We start from the raw sequence: 16,297 nt of genomic DNA, 5'->3' as shown, positions 1-16,297 counted from the left end.
ATATGCACCCCCATTGTTAACGCCACCGCCACTATGAACGCCAACCCGTGGCGAGCCTCGCAAACGTGGCGAGCGCAGCGTCCTCCGACCTTTTCATACCCCCACTATCCACATGGAGATGATTTTATATAGTGTGGCGAGCGCAGAGAGCCGCCTAGCCCGAAGCGTGGCGAGTGCAGCGAGCCCCGCGAGGGGACGCGGATATCTTCACATGTATTCCGCGTCCCTACGCGGGGCTCGCTGCGCTCGCAACACTATATAGAATCAACTCCACGCCGACGTGGATAGTGGGGGTATGAAAAGTTCGTAGGACGCGTACCGCTGCCCCAAATGCCATTGTAATGGCATGCGATATTAAAATTTTACAGTGCGGCTCTTAGGACCTTAAAATCGGGTCCCATCGCATACCACTAATTAAAGTATGCGATGGTATAAGATGGGCACCGTGCTAGGAAACAAGTACCAAAATATATATATACATATCTCACTGGAAAATGTATAATGGGTGCATGGTGAGTTTTGTGGCACGTGCCTCTGAAATACTGTATACTGTATGTGTGTGCATCTGTGTGTGTGTTTGTATGCAGCAAGTCTTCTGGGGATATGTAATCCTGGAACACAACTGTCGGTCCCTCCCGACAGCCGTGATCCTGGCCCGTCTGCATTTTGCCCGACAGCAAATCAGCTGGCAGGAGTCAATGCCCCACCTGCCGATCGGCGAAAAGGGGGCGTGTCCGCGTAAACAGCTGTGGATTGTCAATCTGCGGCCGGGATTGTGACAATCCCCGGCTGTTATCGGCAAAAGGGGCCCGACAGCTTCTAAAGTCGGGTTTGTTCTCCAGCGATCCCTCTTCAATGAAAAGTCAGTATTGAATAAGTCCCACCGCTATTTCCCTGGTCGGAAATAGCGGCGGAGGATTGCATAACCCCCTTAGAGTGCTATTGAATGCAGCATTCACAAACCTTTTGCATGTACAGTACCCACAGTAATATGGGATAACCTGTACAATGTATGGGGTAACAATGTATGGGGTACCCACAGTAATATGGGATAACCTGTACAATGTATGGGGTAACAATGTATGGGGTACCCACAGTAATATGGCATAACCTGTACAATGTATGGGGTACCCACAGTAATATGGGATAACCTGTACAATGTATGGGGTACCCACAGTAATATGGGATAACCTGTACAATGTATCTATATCTTGCCAAGTTATTATACAACGTCTCTGGCCCATGTTCTGACATGAAGAAATGTGAGACGGAGAAAACAAAAGAATTTAATGACACGTTTCATGTCATGTAGGTGTGTGTGTGTGTGTGTGTGTGTGTGTGTGTGTGTGTGTGTGTGTGGGGGGGGGGGGCGAATGGTGTAATGATACACAAAGAGGTGGATTATTACATGTACAGCATCAGCCGGTGTAACCTGCAGATATACAAACAGAACAACGGTGGCTTTTCTATATTTTATGTTTCTTCCTGAATTTGCATGTCGTAACCATGAGCATATGTTACAATGGTGCACTTTCCCATTTCAATGGCCCATGCATTCAATTGTAAAATGAGTTTAAAAAGAAATAGTTCTATTGTAAATGTCAAATTTGGGCACATACTGTAGCTCTCTTGAATTAAATGTAAATTGTGAAATGGTTATAGCATTACTGCCTCACAGCGCTGAGGTCATGGGTTCTATCCCCACCATGTGTTATATATACGGGGCAGTACGGACGGTGTAATGGTTAGCATTACTGCCTCACAGCGCTGAGGTCATGGGTTCTATCCCCACCATGTGTTATATATACGGGTCAGTACGGACAGTGTAATGGTTACATTACTGCCTCACATCACTGAGGTCATGGGTTCTATTCCCACCATGTGTTATATATAGGGGGCAGTACGGATGGTGTAATGGTTAGCATTACAGCCTCACAGCGCTGAGGTCATGGGTTCTATCCCCACCATGTGTTATATATACGGGGCAGTACGGACGGTGTAATGGTTAGCATTACTGCCTCACAGCACTGAGGTCATGGGTTCTATTCCCACCATGTGTTATATATAGGGGGCAGTACGGATGGTGTAATGGTTAGCATTACTGCCTCACAGCGCTGAGTTCATGGGCTCTTTTCCCACCATGTGTTATATATAGGGGGCAGTACGGATGGTGTAATGGTTAGCATTACTGCCTCACAGCGCTGAGGTCATGGGTTCTGTCCCCACCATGTGTTATATATACGGGGCAGTACGGACAGTGTAATGGTTACATTACTGCCTCACATCACTGAGGTCATGGGTTCTATTCCCACCATGTGTTATATATAGGGGGCAGTACGGATGGTGTAATGGTTACATTACTGCCTCACAGCACTGAGGTCATGGGCTCTATTCCCACCATGTGTTATATATAGGGGGCAGTACTGATGGTGTAATGGTTAGCATTACTGCCTCACATCGCTGAGGTCATGGGTTCTATCCCCACCATGTGTTATATATACGGGGCAGTACGGATGCTGTAATAGTTAGCATTACTGCCTCACATCACTGAGGTCATGGGTTCTATCCCCACCATGTGTTATATATCAGGGTTGCCGACCCTCCCGGAATTTCCGGGAGTCTCCCGAAAATCGGGTACCCCCTCCCGGCCCCCGGAAGGGTGGGCAACCCTCCCGGATTCAGGGGGGACCCCCGCTGACCCCCGGATTGCGGCATTAAAATGCCGCAATCCTCGGGTCTCAGAGGAGGGGGCGGAGCCAAAACGGCACAATCGCGTCATTTTAGCTCCGCCCCCTCCACGGAGATCAATGAATTAGCTGCTTTAACAACATGGGGGCGGGGCTTAGTGATGTCACTCGTAAGCCCCGCCCCCTGAGCGGCTGCTGAAACTCTCCTCTCCGGGCTTCTCCCGGAGAGGAGAATCTCAAAGTCGGCAACCCTGTTATATATACGGGGCAGTACGGATGGTGTAATGGTTAGCATTACTGACTCACAGCGCTGAGGTCATGGGTTCTATCCCCACCATGTGTAATATATACGGGGCAGTACAGACGGTCTAATGGTTATAGCATTACTGCCTCACAGCACTGAGGTCATGGGTTCTATCCCCACCATGTGTTATATATACGGGGCAGTACGGACGGTGTAATGGTTAGCATTACTGCCTCACAGCGCTGAGGTCATGGGTTCTATTCCCACCATGTGTTATATATATGGGGCAGTACAGATGGTGTAATGGTTAGCATTACTGCCTCACAGCGTTGAGGTCATGGGTTCGAATCCCACCATGGCCCTAACTGTGTTGAGTTTGTATATTCTCCCCATGCTTGCGTGGGTTTCCTCCAGGTACTCTGGTTTCCTCCCACATTCCAAAAATATACTGGTAGGTCAATTGGTTCCCAACAGAATTAACCCTAGAATGTCTGCGTGTGCATGTGGTGGAGAATATAGATTGTAAGCTCCACTGGGGCAGGGACTGATTCTCTGTACAACGCTGTGGAATATAGCGCTGTGGAATATGTGTGCGCTATATAATAACTGGTAATAATATTCTCTGTACAGCGCTGTGGAATATGTGTGCGCTATATAATAACTGGTAATAATATTCTCTGTACAGCACTGCGGAATATGCGTGCGCTATATAATAACTGGTAATAATATTCTCTGTACAGCGCTGCGGAATATGTGTGCGCTATATAATAACTGGTAATAATAGTCTCTGTACAGCGCTGCGGAATATGTGTGCGCTATATAAGAAACTGGTAATCATATTCTCTGTACAGCGCTGCGGAATATGTGTGCGCTATATAATAACTGGTAATAATATCCTCTGTACAGCGCTGTGGAATATGTGTGTGCCATACAATAACTGGTAATAATAGTCTCTGTACAGTGCTGTGGAATATGTGTGCGCTATATAATAACTGGTAATAATGATCTCTGTACAGCGCTGCGGAATATGTGTGCGCTATATAATAACTGGTAATAATAGTCTCCGTACAGTGCTGTGGAATATGTGTGTGCTATATAATAACTGGTAATAATATTCTCTGTACAGCGCTGCGGAATATGTGTGCGCTATATAAATAACTGGTAATAATAGTCTCTGTACAGCGCTGTGGAATATGTGTGCACTATATAAGAAACTGGTAATAATGTTCTCTGTACAGCGCTGCAGAATATGTGTGCGCTATATAATAACTGGTAATAATATTCTCTGTACAGCGCTGTGTAATATGTGTGCGCTGTATAAGAAACTGGTAATAATATTCTCTGTACAGCGCTACGGAATATGTGTGCGCTATATAATAACTGGTAATAATTGTCTCTGTACATCGCTGTGGAATATGTGTGCTCTATTTAATAACTGGTGATAATAGTCTCTGTACAGCGCTGCGGAATATGTGTGCGCTATATAATAACTGGTAATAATATTCTCTGTACAGCGCTGCGGAATATGTGTGCGCTATATAATAACTGGTAATAATATTCTCTGTACAGCGCTGCGGAATATGTGTGCGCTATATAATAACTGGTAATAATAGTCTCTGTACAGCGCTGCGGAATATGTGTGTGCTATATAATAACTGGTAATAATAATCTCTGTACAGCGCTGCGGAATATGTGTGAGCTATATATTAACTGGTAATAATAATCTATGTACAGCGCTGCGGAATATGTGTGCGCTATATGATAACTGGTAATAATATTCTCTGTACAGTGCTGCAGAATATGTGTGCGCTATATAATAACTGGTAATAATAATCTCTGTACAGCGCTGCGGAATATGTGTGCACTATATAATAACTGGTAATAATAAACTCTGTACAGCGCTGTGGAATATGTGTGCGCTATATAATAACTAGTAATAATATTCTCTGTACAGCACTGCGGAATATGTGTGCGATATATAATAACTGGTAATAATATTCTCTGTACAGCGCTGCGGAATATGTGTGCGCTATATAATAACTGGTAATAATATTCTCTGTACAACACTGCGGAATATGTGTGCCCTATATAATAACTGGTAATAATATTCTCTGTGCAGCGCTGCGGAATATGTGTGCACTATATAATAACTGGTAATAATATTCTCTGTACAGCGCTGCGGAATATGTGTGCACTATATAATAACTGGTAATAATATTCTCTGTACAGCGCTGCGGAATATGTGTGCGCTATATAATAACTGGTAATAATATTCTCTGTACAGCGCTGCAGTATATGTTTGTGCGATATAAGAAACGGGTAATAAATAAAAATAAAGGTACTTGTCAAGTATCACGGCTCCCACGATGTGCATCGCATGCTAAAAAATCGCAGCATGCGATTTTGCACTGAAATGCATCCAAATGCATTGAAATGTGTAGAAAACATGTTAAATGCCCCCAAATGTAATTTTTCAGAGTGTACCACCCCCACTATCAACGCGAACCCGAAGCGTGGCGAGCGCAGCGGGCCCGCGAGGGGCGGCGGTACGCGTCCTACGATCTTTTCATACCCCCACTATCCACTTCGGCGTGGAGTTGAGAATAGAAAGTGTGGCGAGCGCAGCGAGCCACTGAGCCCGAAGCGTGGCGAGCGCAGCGAGCTCCGCGAGGGGACGCGGATACCTTCACAGGTAAACGCGTCCCCTCGCGGGCTTCACAAGTGTCCGCGCCCCCTCACGGGGCGCGCTGCGCTCACCACGCTTCGGGCTCGGTGGCTCGCTGCGCTCGCCACACTTTCTATTCTTAACTCCACGCTGACGTGGATAGTGGGGGTTTGGAAAGGTCGTAGGACGCGTACCGCCGCCCCTCGCGGGCTCGCCACGCTTCGGGTTCGCGTTGATAGTGGGGGTGGTACACTCTGAAAAATGACATTTGGGGGCATTTAACATGTTTGCTACACATTTCAATGCATTTGGATGCATTTCAGTGCAAAAACGCATGCGATCGCATCGCATCACATGCGATTTGATTGCATGCAATGCGATGCGATTTTTGCTAAAAATAGCTAAAAAAAACTGTAAAAATCTCATCGCATGCCATCTCATGCCACTACATATGGCATGCGATGGCATGCGATGGGAGCCGTGATACTCCACAAGTACCAAAATAAATGTGCTTGTAACCCCATGTACTTCACATGTAGAAAGAAAACTGGGTTCTTGCCGCACATGTATAAGGGTCATAAAGGGAAACATTTAATGGGAACAGAGATTATTGGGGCAGACGTTTCAGGCCCAGCTCAGACTCTTCCTCATGCATGAACTTACACAGACATGAGTGGGGAGAGTCTCCAGTGGAAACAGGACGTTACATTGTGATTTACTTTTAACACAAACATTGTTCAAGGACATAAATGCTGGAAAATGGAAGTGGTTTCTGAGCTCATCTCCCAGGCATTCGCGTTCACTAAACATTGCCAAAAGTCAATGCTGCGGATTGCAGCAAACGTCTCCAGCCGGACTTATCTCATGTTTTCCATTGTCAGGCTGACATGAAACAGACGCGGCGGCCTCCAGTGCCAGGAGGCACCGGGCTGAAGCCAAAGCCTTCGCCTGACACAAGATTGCTAAGTGCTCCATATTCCAGATTAAGTTGCAGAATGTGTGTGAGCCAACAGAAGATGGGGCCACGGGACCCGCTCCCATCTCTAGGAGAAGAGTCGCCGACCGTTCCAACAGAACCATATTACTCATTTCTACGACAAATGCTACATTTATCGTCACTTCGGGGTTTGGATTTCATTACTAGTTCCAGGCACGGCGCCTGATCTCTGGTTTCACTCATCTACCCCTCATTTTATTTGATGGTTATCTCATGCTCACATGCTCCAGCTATGCCAATGCTGCCAGGTATCTGGTGCCCCTATAAGGCCTGGTTCTCTCCGCCAACCACAGCCAATTCCAGCTCGAGATCGCAGATATTATTGTGCAGGAGATTTAAAGATCCAGAGGGGAGGGGGGTATTTTCAACCAATCAGCTTCTGTCACCTTTGCAAACACAGCAGGAGTTAGGAGCTGATAGGTTGGTACTTTAGCCCTCCCCACTTTATCTCTCTCCACAGATTGATACAGCTCCCTGTAAATCTTGCTATGAATCATAGCCATCGATGGCACAACCACCCCACCCCATCGATAGCACAGCATAAGCAAATAGGGTACTTGTTTCCTATCTGGGCGCCCAGGTTTTCTACGTACGGCACCGTAATGAAATCGGATCGCATCGCATCGTACACATACACGATATTGAACGATGCGATGCGATTCGATTTCCCATAGGAAACAATGTGAAATGGCTCAATTTAGCCAAATTATCATAGAAACAATAGTAAATGGGCCAAAAACACCCCTGAACATTGAAATGTCCCCCCAAAAGTAGTTGACGCCACCCCGCCATCAACGTGAACCCGAAGCGTGGCGAGCGCAGCGAGCCCGCGAGGGGCGGCGGTACGCGTCCTCCGACCTTTTCATGCCCTACTATCCACTAGGGCGTGGAGTGAGAATAGAATAGTGTGGCGAGCGCAGCGAGCCACCGAGCCCGAAGCGTGGCGAGCGCAGCGAGCCCCGCGAGGGGACGCGGATACCTTCACAGTTATACGCGTCCCCTCGCGGGCTTCCCAGGTGTCCATGGCGACGCGGACACCTGGGAAGCCCGCGAAGGGACGCGTTTACCTGTGAAGGTATCCGCGTCCCCTCGCGGGGCTCGCTGCGCTCGCCACGCTTCGGGCTCGGTGGCTCGCTGCGCTCGCCACACTATTCTATTCTCACTCCACGCCCTAGTGGATAGTAGGGCATGAAAAGGTCGAAGGACGCGTACCGCCGACCCTCGCGGGCTCGCTGCGCTCGCCACGCGCTGTAATCTACCGCCCCCCTGGCCCTATCTCCCAATTTCTTGACAACTTCGCCGCCTGGCTTCCACACTTCCTCTCCTCTGACCTGCCATCTGTCATTCTTGGTGACTTTAACATCCCCTTGGATATCCCCGCTGATCCTGGCACCTCCAAACTCCTCTCTCTCTGCTCCTCTCTTGGCCTATCTCAGTGGACTACCTCTCCCACCCACATCCAAGGACACTCCCTCGATCTCGTCTTCTCTCGCTCTTGTTCCCTTACTGACTACACTATCTCAGCTTTTCCTCTTTCTGACCATCACCTCATCTCCTTCTCCCTCACTGCTTCCCCCTCTCCCACCCCCCCTCCCAAGCGCATTGTCTCACGGCATAAAGTCAACACACTTGATCTTGCTGCCTTCTCAAACACGCTGTGTCCTCTTCTCGCCCCAATCGCCCTCATGTCCTGCCCGAACCTCGCTGCCTCCCTCTATAATGACACCCTATCTTCGGCATTGGACTCTGCCTGCCCTCCCTCCTCTATCCCCCTTCGATGCTCCAACCCCCAACCGTGGCACTCACCTATCACCCGATTCCTTAAAAAGTGCTCTCGCACTGCTGAGCGCTTCTGGAAGAAATCACGCTCCCTTGCGGATTATCTCCATTTCAAATTCATTTTTCCTCCTTCAGCTCTGCCCTTGCTCTGGCCAAGGAATCCTACTTTAAGTCCCTCATCCTTTCCCAATCATCCAATCCCCGCAGGCTCTTCGCCACCTTCAACTCCTTGCTCTCCCCCCCTCCTCCAGCTCTTCCGTCCTCCATCGTAGCCGCTGATTTTGCTACCTACTTTTCAACCAAAATCTCCTCTCTCAGGACTGCCATCACTGCTGCCATGACCTCACCCTCTCCCTCCTCCCCTCCTACATCTCCACTCCCCTCCTTCCAACCCCTGTCCTCATTTTACCCCACCACTGCTGCTGAAGTCCACTCTATCCTTCAATCCGCTTCTCCCTCCACCTGCCCGCTTGATCCTATCCCCTCCAATATTATCCGTCGTCTCAGTCCATCAGTCTGCTCTCACCTGGCTCACCTCTTTAATCTTTCCCTATCCTCTGGGATCTTCCCTTCCTCCTTCAAACACGCTCTTGTCTCCCCAATTCTCAAAAAAACAAATCTGGACCCCAACTCTCTATCCAACTACAGGCCCATCTCCCTCCTCCCTTTTGCCTCCAAACTCCTAGAACGTCTGACCTATAATCGTCTCCTAAGCCACCTTACTGCTAACTCCATTCTAGACCCCCTCCAATCCGGGTTCCGCCCTTTACATTCCACTGAAACTGCCCTGACCAAAGTCACTAACGATCTACTATCGGCTAAATCCAAAGGCCTCTTCTCTATCCTCATCCAGCTTGATCTGTCGGCTGCCTTTGACACTGTTGACCACCCTCTCCTGCTCAACACCCTCCGCTCCTTTGGCATCACTGGCACGGTCTTCTCCTGGTTCACCTCATACCTCTCCGATCGCTCCTTCTCCGTCTCCACTCCGAGCTCCTCCTCTCCTACTACCCCCCAGCCAGTCGGTGTTCCCCAAGGGTCAGTCCTTGGCCCTCTCCTCTTCTCCCTCTACACCACCTCTCTGGGCACCCTCATCAGCTCCTATGGTTTTCATTACCACCTTTATGCTGATGATACCCTAATCTATCTCTCCTCCCCCGACTTATCCCCATCACTTCTGTCCAAGGTCTCCGAATGCCTCACGGCCATCTCAGCCTGGATGACCCAACGCTTCCTGAAACTAAACATGGCTAAAACTGAACTTCTAATCTTCCATCCCCCGAACATCCCCTCTTCTCCCACTATCTCCATCAGCATTGGTGAAACCGAGATCACGTCCACCGACCAAACGCGCTGCCTCGGTGTCATCATTGACTCCTCCCTCTCTTTCACCCCCCACATTCGTGCTCTCTCACAGTCTTGCCGCTTTCACCTACGCAACATCTCACGCATCAGACCATTCCTCTCCACTGACGCGACCAAAATTCTCATTCACTCTCTTGTCATCTCCCGCCTTGACTACTGCAACATCCTTCTCTCTGGGCTACCTCTCACCCGCCTCGCACCTCTCCAATCCATTCTTAACGCTGCTGCTAGGCTCATCTTCCTCTCCCGCCGCTCTACCTCCGCCTCCCCCCTCTGTTTATCTCTTCACTGGCTCCCCATTCCTTTCCGAGTTCTCTTTAAACTCCTCACCACCACCTACAAGGCTCTCTCCTCCTCCACAGCTCCCTACCTCTCTTCACTGATCTCTATCCACACTCCCTCCCGTCCTCTTCGCTCCATCGCTGACCGCCGACTGACCTCTCACCTAATCACCTCCTCCCACTCCCGTGTCCAAGATTTCTCTCGCGCTGCCCCCCTGCACTGGAACAACCTCCCGCCACCCATCAGGCTATCTGATTCCCTTACCTCCTTCAAGCGCTCCCTCAAAACCCACTTTTTTCGACTAGCCTATCCCTCCTCCTAACCTCTTTTGATCCTCCTATCCTGCCTCCGTTCCCCTCCGTTCCTACTTATCCTATTGTATTTCGTTCGTCCACCCACCTATTTTTAGTATGTTAACTCTTATGAGCAGGGCCCTCCTTCCTCACGTACTCACCCTACCTCATTACCTCACCTGTGCTCCTGTCCTGTTCTTCCCTTCCTCTACTTCATCTTCGGTCTCCTTGACTATTTTGACACCTACTTCTGAACTGATGCTGATTTTAGTTCTACCAGCTATACCCCTATTTATACTGTATCTTTCTACACACCCTGTACGTTACCTTGTAATTTTTTTTATTTTTTTTTGCTATGTACGGCGCTGCGGACACTTTGTGGCGCCTTATAAATAAACGTACTACTACTACTACTACTACTACTGTGAGGCAACTCCTTGCCAGTGAGAGCCAGGAGAAGGGTCTGGGGGCTGGATTACCCCAGAGCAAGGTGTGAGAAAGCAGACGCAACTCAGCCGTAGCAATTACAGACTGATCCAATGGTTTTACTGGTACTGGTGAATGAGCCGGATGGTGGCAGTGACTGCTCTCCTACAACTGGTGCAGAATTAGCCCACACAGCCAGGGCTGCAGAAAGCAGTGGTGGGGTTCGGGTGCTTGGGGAGTCATGGGCAAATCATGGGTGGCATCCCCCCCACCCCCCCCCCCCCCTGCACAGCTAGGCCAGGCCCCTTACTCAGCCACTTCTGCAAGTCAGGACCTGAGTACTGCAATTACTGTAGTACCCGCTCCCCCACCCTCTCTGCACCCCTGCACACAGCCGCAGCGTGTCTTGCGGCCAGGTAACACCAATGGGAGTGGTCAATAAGGCAGATTACAGATTGTGATGGGAACGCCAAGACGCAGCGATCTGTGATCTGCGGAGAGAATGACAGTGAGCCAGCCCATCCAATTTCCAGGTGCACTGTAATATGCAGCACTGTATAAATACATAGGCAGGCCCTTCATATAATAGATAACGCACCAGCCAATCAGCTCCTGACACGTTACAGGCTGTGATTGAGAAATGACAGTTAGAAGCCAATTGGTTTGGACTTGCCTCTCTGCACTTTATCTCTCTATACTGTACGTTTTGATGCATCTACCCCACAGTCTGAAAGTGACAAGAGCTGATTGGTTGGGACAAGCTGTGATAAACATCTCCCATAATTACTAACTATTCCTAATTCACAGATATTCATGGTTTATGTGTTATTAGTTATCCGTTGTACAATTATACTAAATGATTTTCATAAAATCTGCTGTCACTTTATAAACTTAGTATGACGAAAAGTATCTATATACCTATAAAGCACCATATAGTATATATATATATATATATATATATATATATATATATATATATATCATAAGCAGCGCGGACTTAGACATTATAGTACTTGCAAATGTCAGTAAATATATTCTGTTGTTTAATACTATGAGAAGACGATAATCTTCACCTGTGTAATGTCATTCGTGTCACCATGTCAAATGTTCCTTGATGTGTTCTGAAATTTAATGTATTAAACCAGGCATGTCCAAACTGTGGCCCTCAAGCTGTAGTGAAACTATAAGTCCCATCATGCCTTGCCACAGTTTTGCTATTAGGGAATGCTAAAAGTATGACAAGGCATGGTGGGATTTGTAGTTTCACAACAGCTGGCGGGCCACAGTTTGGACATGCCTGTATTAAACTGCTTAATCAGATTTCCAACACCAGTTCTTTTTGGTTTTGTTCCTATCCACAATAATGTATTATTGTTACTACTACCTCAAATTGGTACTGTTAGTTTTGCTGTTAGGGTTACTGCTATACTAACCTACAGTATATACACGTGTGAGCCTTTATTAGGGTGCAAAAATGAAAGACAATAAGGTCATTGCAGAAATATTCCTTGCATAGGACTATTATATAGTACTTTATGTTACATACTGTATATTTTTCTTTTTTTTTTTGCATAAAACAGTGTTAACCCTTTGGGTGCCAAGAGAGATGTGCAAAATATTTGCTTAAAATACCAGAGTCGTTCACATTTGTTATATAAATTCAAATAAAAAATGTTGTGTGTAAAAAACATTACATTTCCTATATAAGATAACAATAAATAAATAACTTGATAATTACAGGTCATTATAATGAATAAAAATGTTTGCTTGGCAATTTTAATACCTATTTTGACCAATTCATTTGGCACTCAAAGGGTTAAAATAGTTTAAAATAGAAGCAAAGAATATTACAATTTCTTGTTTGTTTTTATATTATTTATTTTTTTATTTAGACCCAGCAGTATGACTCCTAAACTCCCAAAACATGTATGTACAGAACTGTAATATTTGTTTAGGTTAGTAAAAATCCTGGTTTAATCCAATTAGGTGTGGCTGGTTTCTTGCAGTACTCAGAATGACCACTAGATGGCAGCATTGCACTGCCTCGGCTGCTTGTACTTTCATGTAAAACAACTTTTCCCCAAAAATGTCACTGGACCCTGATGCTTAAAATCTGGATAACAAATGATCAGACAAGCACTATCCATAGTTCATCTTGTAACACGAAGGATAATAAAATCAGCTTGACAGAACATGTGCTTTGCATTATCCTCATATGCTGTAAAAAGTCCAAATAGCAAAACCCAAAGGGGGAAAAAAAGAGGCAATAGTCGTTACCCAGCACTTTTCTATACTAGCATGCAGTACATTAATGGTCATGAGATCATGCACTGAGCACTGCCAGCTTCCTGCAGACTACAGGGGAGAATGTTGTAGACAGCCCATTCCAGCTGTTACAGCACAGGATAAGTATTCATACCCTACAGCTACATATGACTGCATGGAAACTGTCCTCTTAGTCATCACATATTCATTCTGTACACTGGTTTAACACAAAGGACAAGTTGCAGTGTGTTCTTAACCTACAGAAAACACATTTACTGTAACTGGACGTGCACCAAATTGCCCTGCACAGGTCCAAAACTTCCCCCAAATCCCAATGGGCAACGCAGGACAATTCCAGAGTTACTGATTGTGTTTTACTATGTGAGCGATTCATTTACACTTTAAATGTTGATGCAGATATAATTTATATAATTTATATAAATTTATAAACTGTCATATATTTCACAAAATTCTGTTATTTGTTTAAATTTCACTAATGATAAAATACACAAGAATCTAACGCAGCCTTCATGGACCAAAACATTTATATTGTACCCTATTGGATGTTGCCTACTGGCAAAGCCAAACTTCTATTCTGCCTGTAGGGGGTGCTGTCACTTGGCAACAGCTGTAGAAATATTCTTCGATACTTTCATAGAGGACTTTATATACTTTTCCATTCAGATTTATTTCTTTTAGACTTTCCAACTAGTTACAAATTAACTGGGTCCTAAACAGATCTATTTGCTAATAACATCAATGCAAGTAGTAATATTTATGAACATGTAACACAGGTTGTTACATTAATATCTGCTTCTATGACCAGATAGGAAACGTTAGACAACACGTTCACTGTTAATACTACTTATATTTTATAAACGCCTGGTATAGAAAGTTCCTACAGATTAACAAGCATACAATACAGAGATAAAGGTGTAATACACAACATAAATATAGGTAAATGTACAGTAAGTAAATGTATAAAACACAATGTAAATAAAGGTATAAAATACAGTAAGTAAATATATAAAACAATGTAAATAAACACAATAAATAAAGGTATAAAACACTTCATAAATATAGGTATAAAACACAATAAATAAAGGTATGAAATACAACATAAATATAGGTATAAAACGCAATGTACAGTAAGTAAATATATAAAACGCAATGTAAATAAAGGTGTAAACATGAGTAAATATTAGTATAACAATAAATAGACAAAACTTTTTTTTTAAAGTTCTTTCCTACCCCGTTACCATTAATTAAAGCAAATATTAAACAAAAATGACTCAACAAATTGCAAAAATATACTTAAATCACAAATTATGAGCATATTAGGACGAGTGTAACTGTATTAATTCTAATATGCTCATTCAGCATTTACCGAAACACTAGTCCAACACTCACATGTACAATACACAGTGATTCAGGGAGACTGGGAATAGAAACCCAATACAATGGATTAGGATTCATCCCCTCAATATCTGCAATTGTACAGTAAATCCAAATTGCTGAAAGCTGCTTATAAATAATAAGAAACATCTTCCGAAATGCAACATGACAACAGCAGCAGCCGAGCAGTCCTGGAGCCCATATGGACATGGAACTGCTCAAGTGAACATCTGGACGCTGTTAAACTTTGGTCCAACTTATTAGCGAGTGTCGCCCTTTGTTTTATTACTATTGTGCTCATATCTCTACAGGGAAGTCAGATTACATTGTCTCTGCAAAACTTGATACAGTTTAAACCCCTGGATTGTGTGTGTATATATATATATATATATATATATATATATATATATATATATATACACACACACGTGTGTCTATATCTGTCTACTTATCTATATGTATATATTTTAATAATGTTATCTGTTAGTATAACTGCAGGGCTACCTGTTGCATTGAAGAAAGCAGTTGCATACGGTACAATGATTTATTAAGTGTCTCAGGTTCCTGTCCTGTCTATACTTGGTGTCTCATCCTGTCTGCAGCATCTCACATGCTCAGTACTAACCAGGTGAGTGAGAGAAGCAGATGATCGTGCGACAGTTACTCACCTTCTTGCTGCTGTGCCAAAATAAAGGGAGAGTAAGTCACTGCAAGGAGGGAGACCAAGAACATTTGCACAAAGCTCGTCATGTCTAAATATTAGACATGAGACTCTCAGTGCAGACTAGGGGGAAAAAAAGTACAAAAAAAAAAGTTTTTCAAATTAGCACCATCAATGGTTCCCCTGCCCCAACAACAGATGGGCCCTGACACAGAACCTAGCCACTCAGATTCCCCTGCACTCTTCTTAAATAGCAAAATCCCTGGCATGCATTAAATTCCAGCCCCCTTTCTGAAACTTGGGAGGTGCTGCCATCATTAAACCCCTTCAATGCTGAAGGTTCCCTTATAGGGCATGCCCTGCGACGTGCTGCAAAGTGAGGGGGGTAGAGAGTTAATTGTGAGGGGACCTGCGTTTGACCCTGCAGAACAGGAAGATACTTTAAGGAACACATCTGGAGAAATGTTCCTGATGTGCTCTGCAAATTCGCTGCACCTTCTAAATATAGAGGCAGCAGATGTTATCACATTTATTACATGATAAGCACCAGGAGTGTCCCATTAATAGGACAGAGGTGCATAATACATGTCCCCCGTAACGCCAGGCCTACGTTCATAAATCTATATATGAAGTACTACAATACACAAAAAGTTTTCTCAATCTTCTGAGTAATTATTGCAACATGTTTGTCTCCCAGAATGTCAGATCCATGGATTGGGACGGGGGATTTGGAAGCGTCACAATGGGCTCTGGCTGGTGCCAGGCTGTAGACACCCGCAGCTATTTTTGAAAAAAGTTCCCATTCTTGCACTTCATTACACACCCATTTTAAACCTTCGCACATCCATGGCCAACGCACCCTATTTTATGGAGCGGGTGCCGGACGTCTCTCCGACAGTCGGGATTCCGACAGTCATCCCGACTGCTCCCTTGTGGGGGTCGACGACCCCCATAGAGGGAGAATAAAAAAATGTGGCGAGCTGCCCACAGCGTGACGAGCACAGCGAGCCCGCAAGGGGCTTCATTGCGTTCCCCCCGCTGTGCAGTCGGAATTTCGACGTCGGGCTAATGACTGTCAGAATCCCGACTGTCAGTGTGTTATACCACACCCCATGGAGCTATCTCAGTGCTGGGAAGTAGTGGCCATTTTCTTGTAGCATAACTCCGAGGATGGGCAGAGAGTGATGACATCACCAAAGTTTTCTTGCGCACACCTAGCATGGCCTTAGGGAGATTTA

General features: G+C 45.5%; 1 protein-coding gene across 1 annotated transcript in view; it reads right to left on the bottom strand.

Moving 5' to 3' along the window:
• COL3A1 (collagen type III alpha 1 chain) overlaps nucleotides 1-15,289 on the bottom strand; it is a 101,987-nt gene extending 86,698 nt beyond the window's left edge. The window contains exon 1 of the mRNA XM_083154255.1: nucleotides 15,067-15,289. Within this exon, the coding sequence (XP_083010381.1) occupies nucleotides 15,067-15,148 (82 nt within the window). The 5' untranslated portion in view covers nucleotides 15,149-15,289. The remainder of the gene's footprint in view (nucleotides 1-15,066) is intronic.
• Between the last annotated feature and the right edge of the window lie 1,008 nt (nucleotides 15,290-16,297).

The sequence above is a fragment of the Crinia signifera genome, chromosome 7 (assembly GCF_055691185.1).
Source record: "Crinia signifera chromosome 7, ASM5569118v1, whole genome shotgun sequence".
NCBI lineage: Eukaryota > Metazoa > Chordata > Amphibia > Anura > Myobatrachidae > Crinia > Crinia signifera.
The sequence above is the reverse complement of the archived record's forward strand: the minus strand, read 5'-3'. Positions and strand labels throughout refer to the sequence as shown.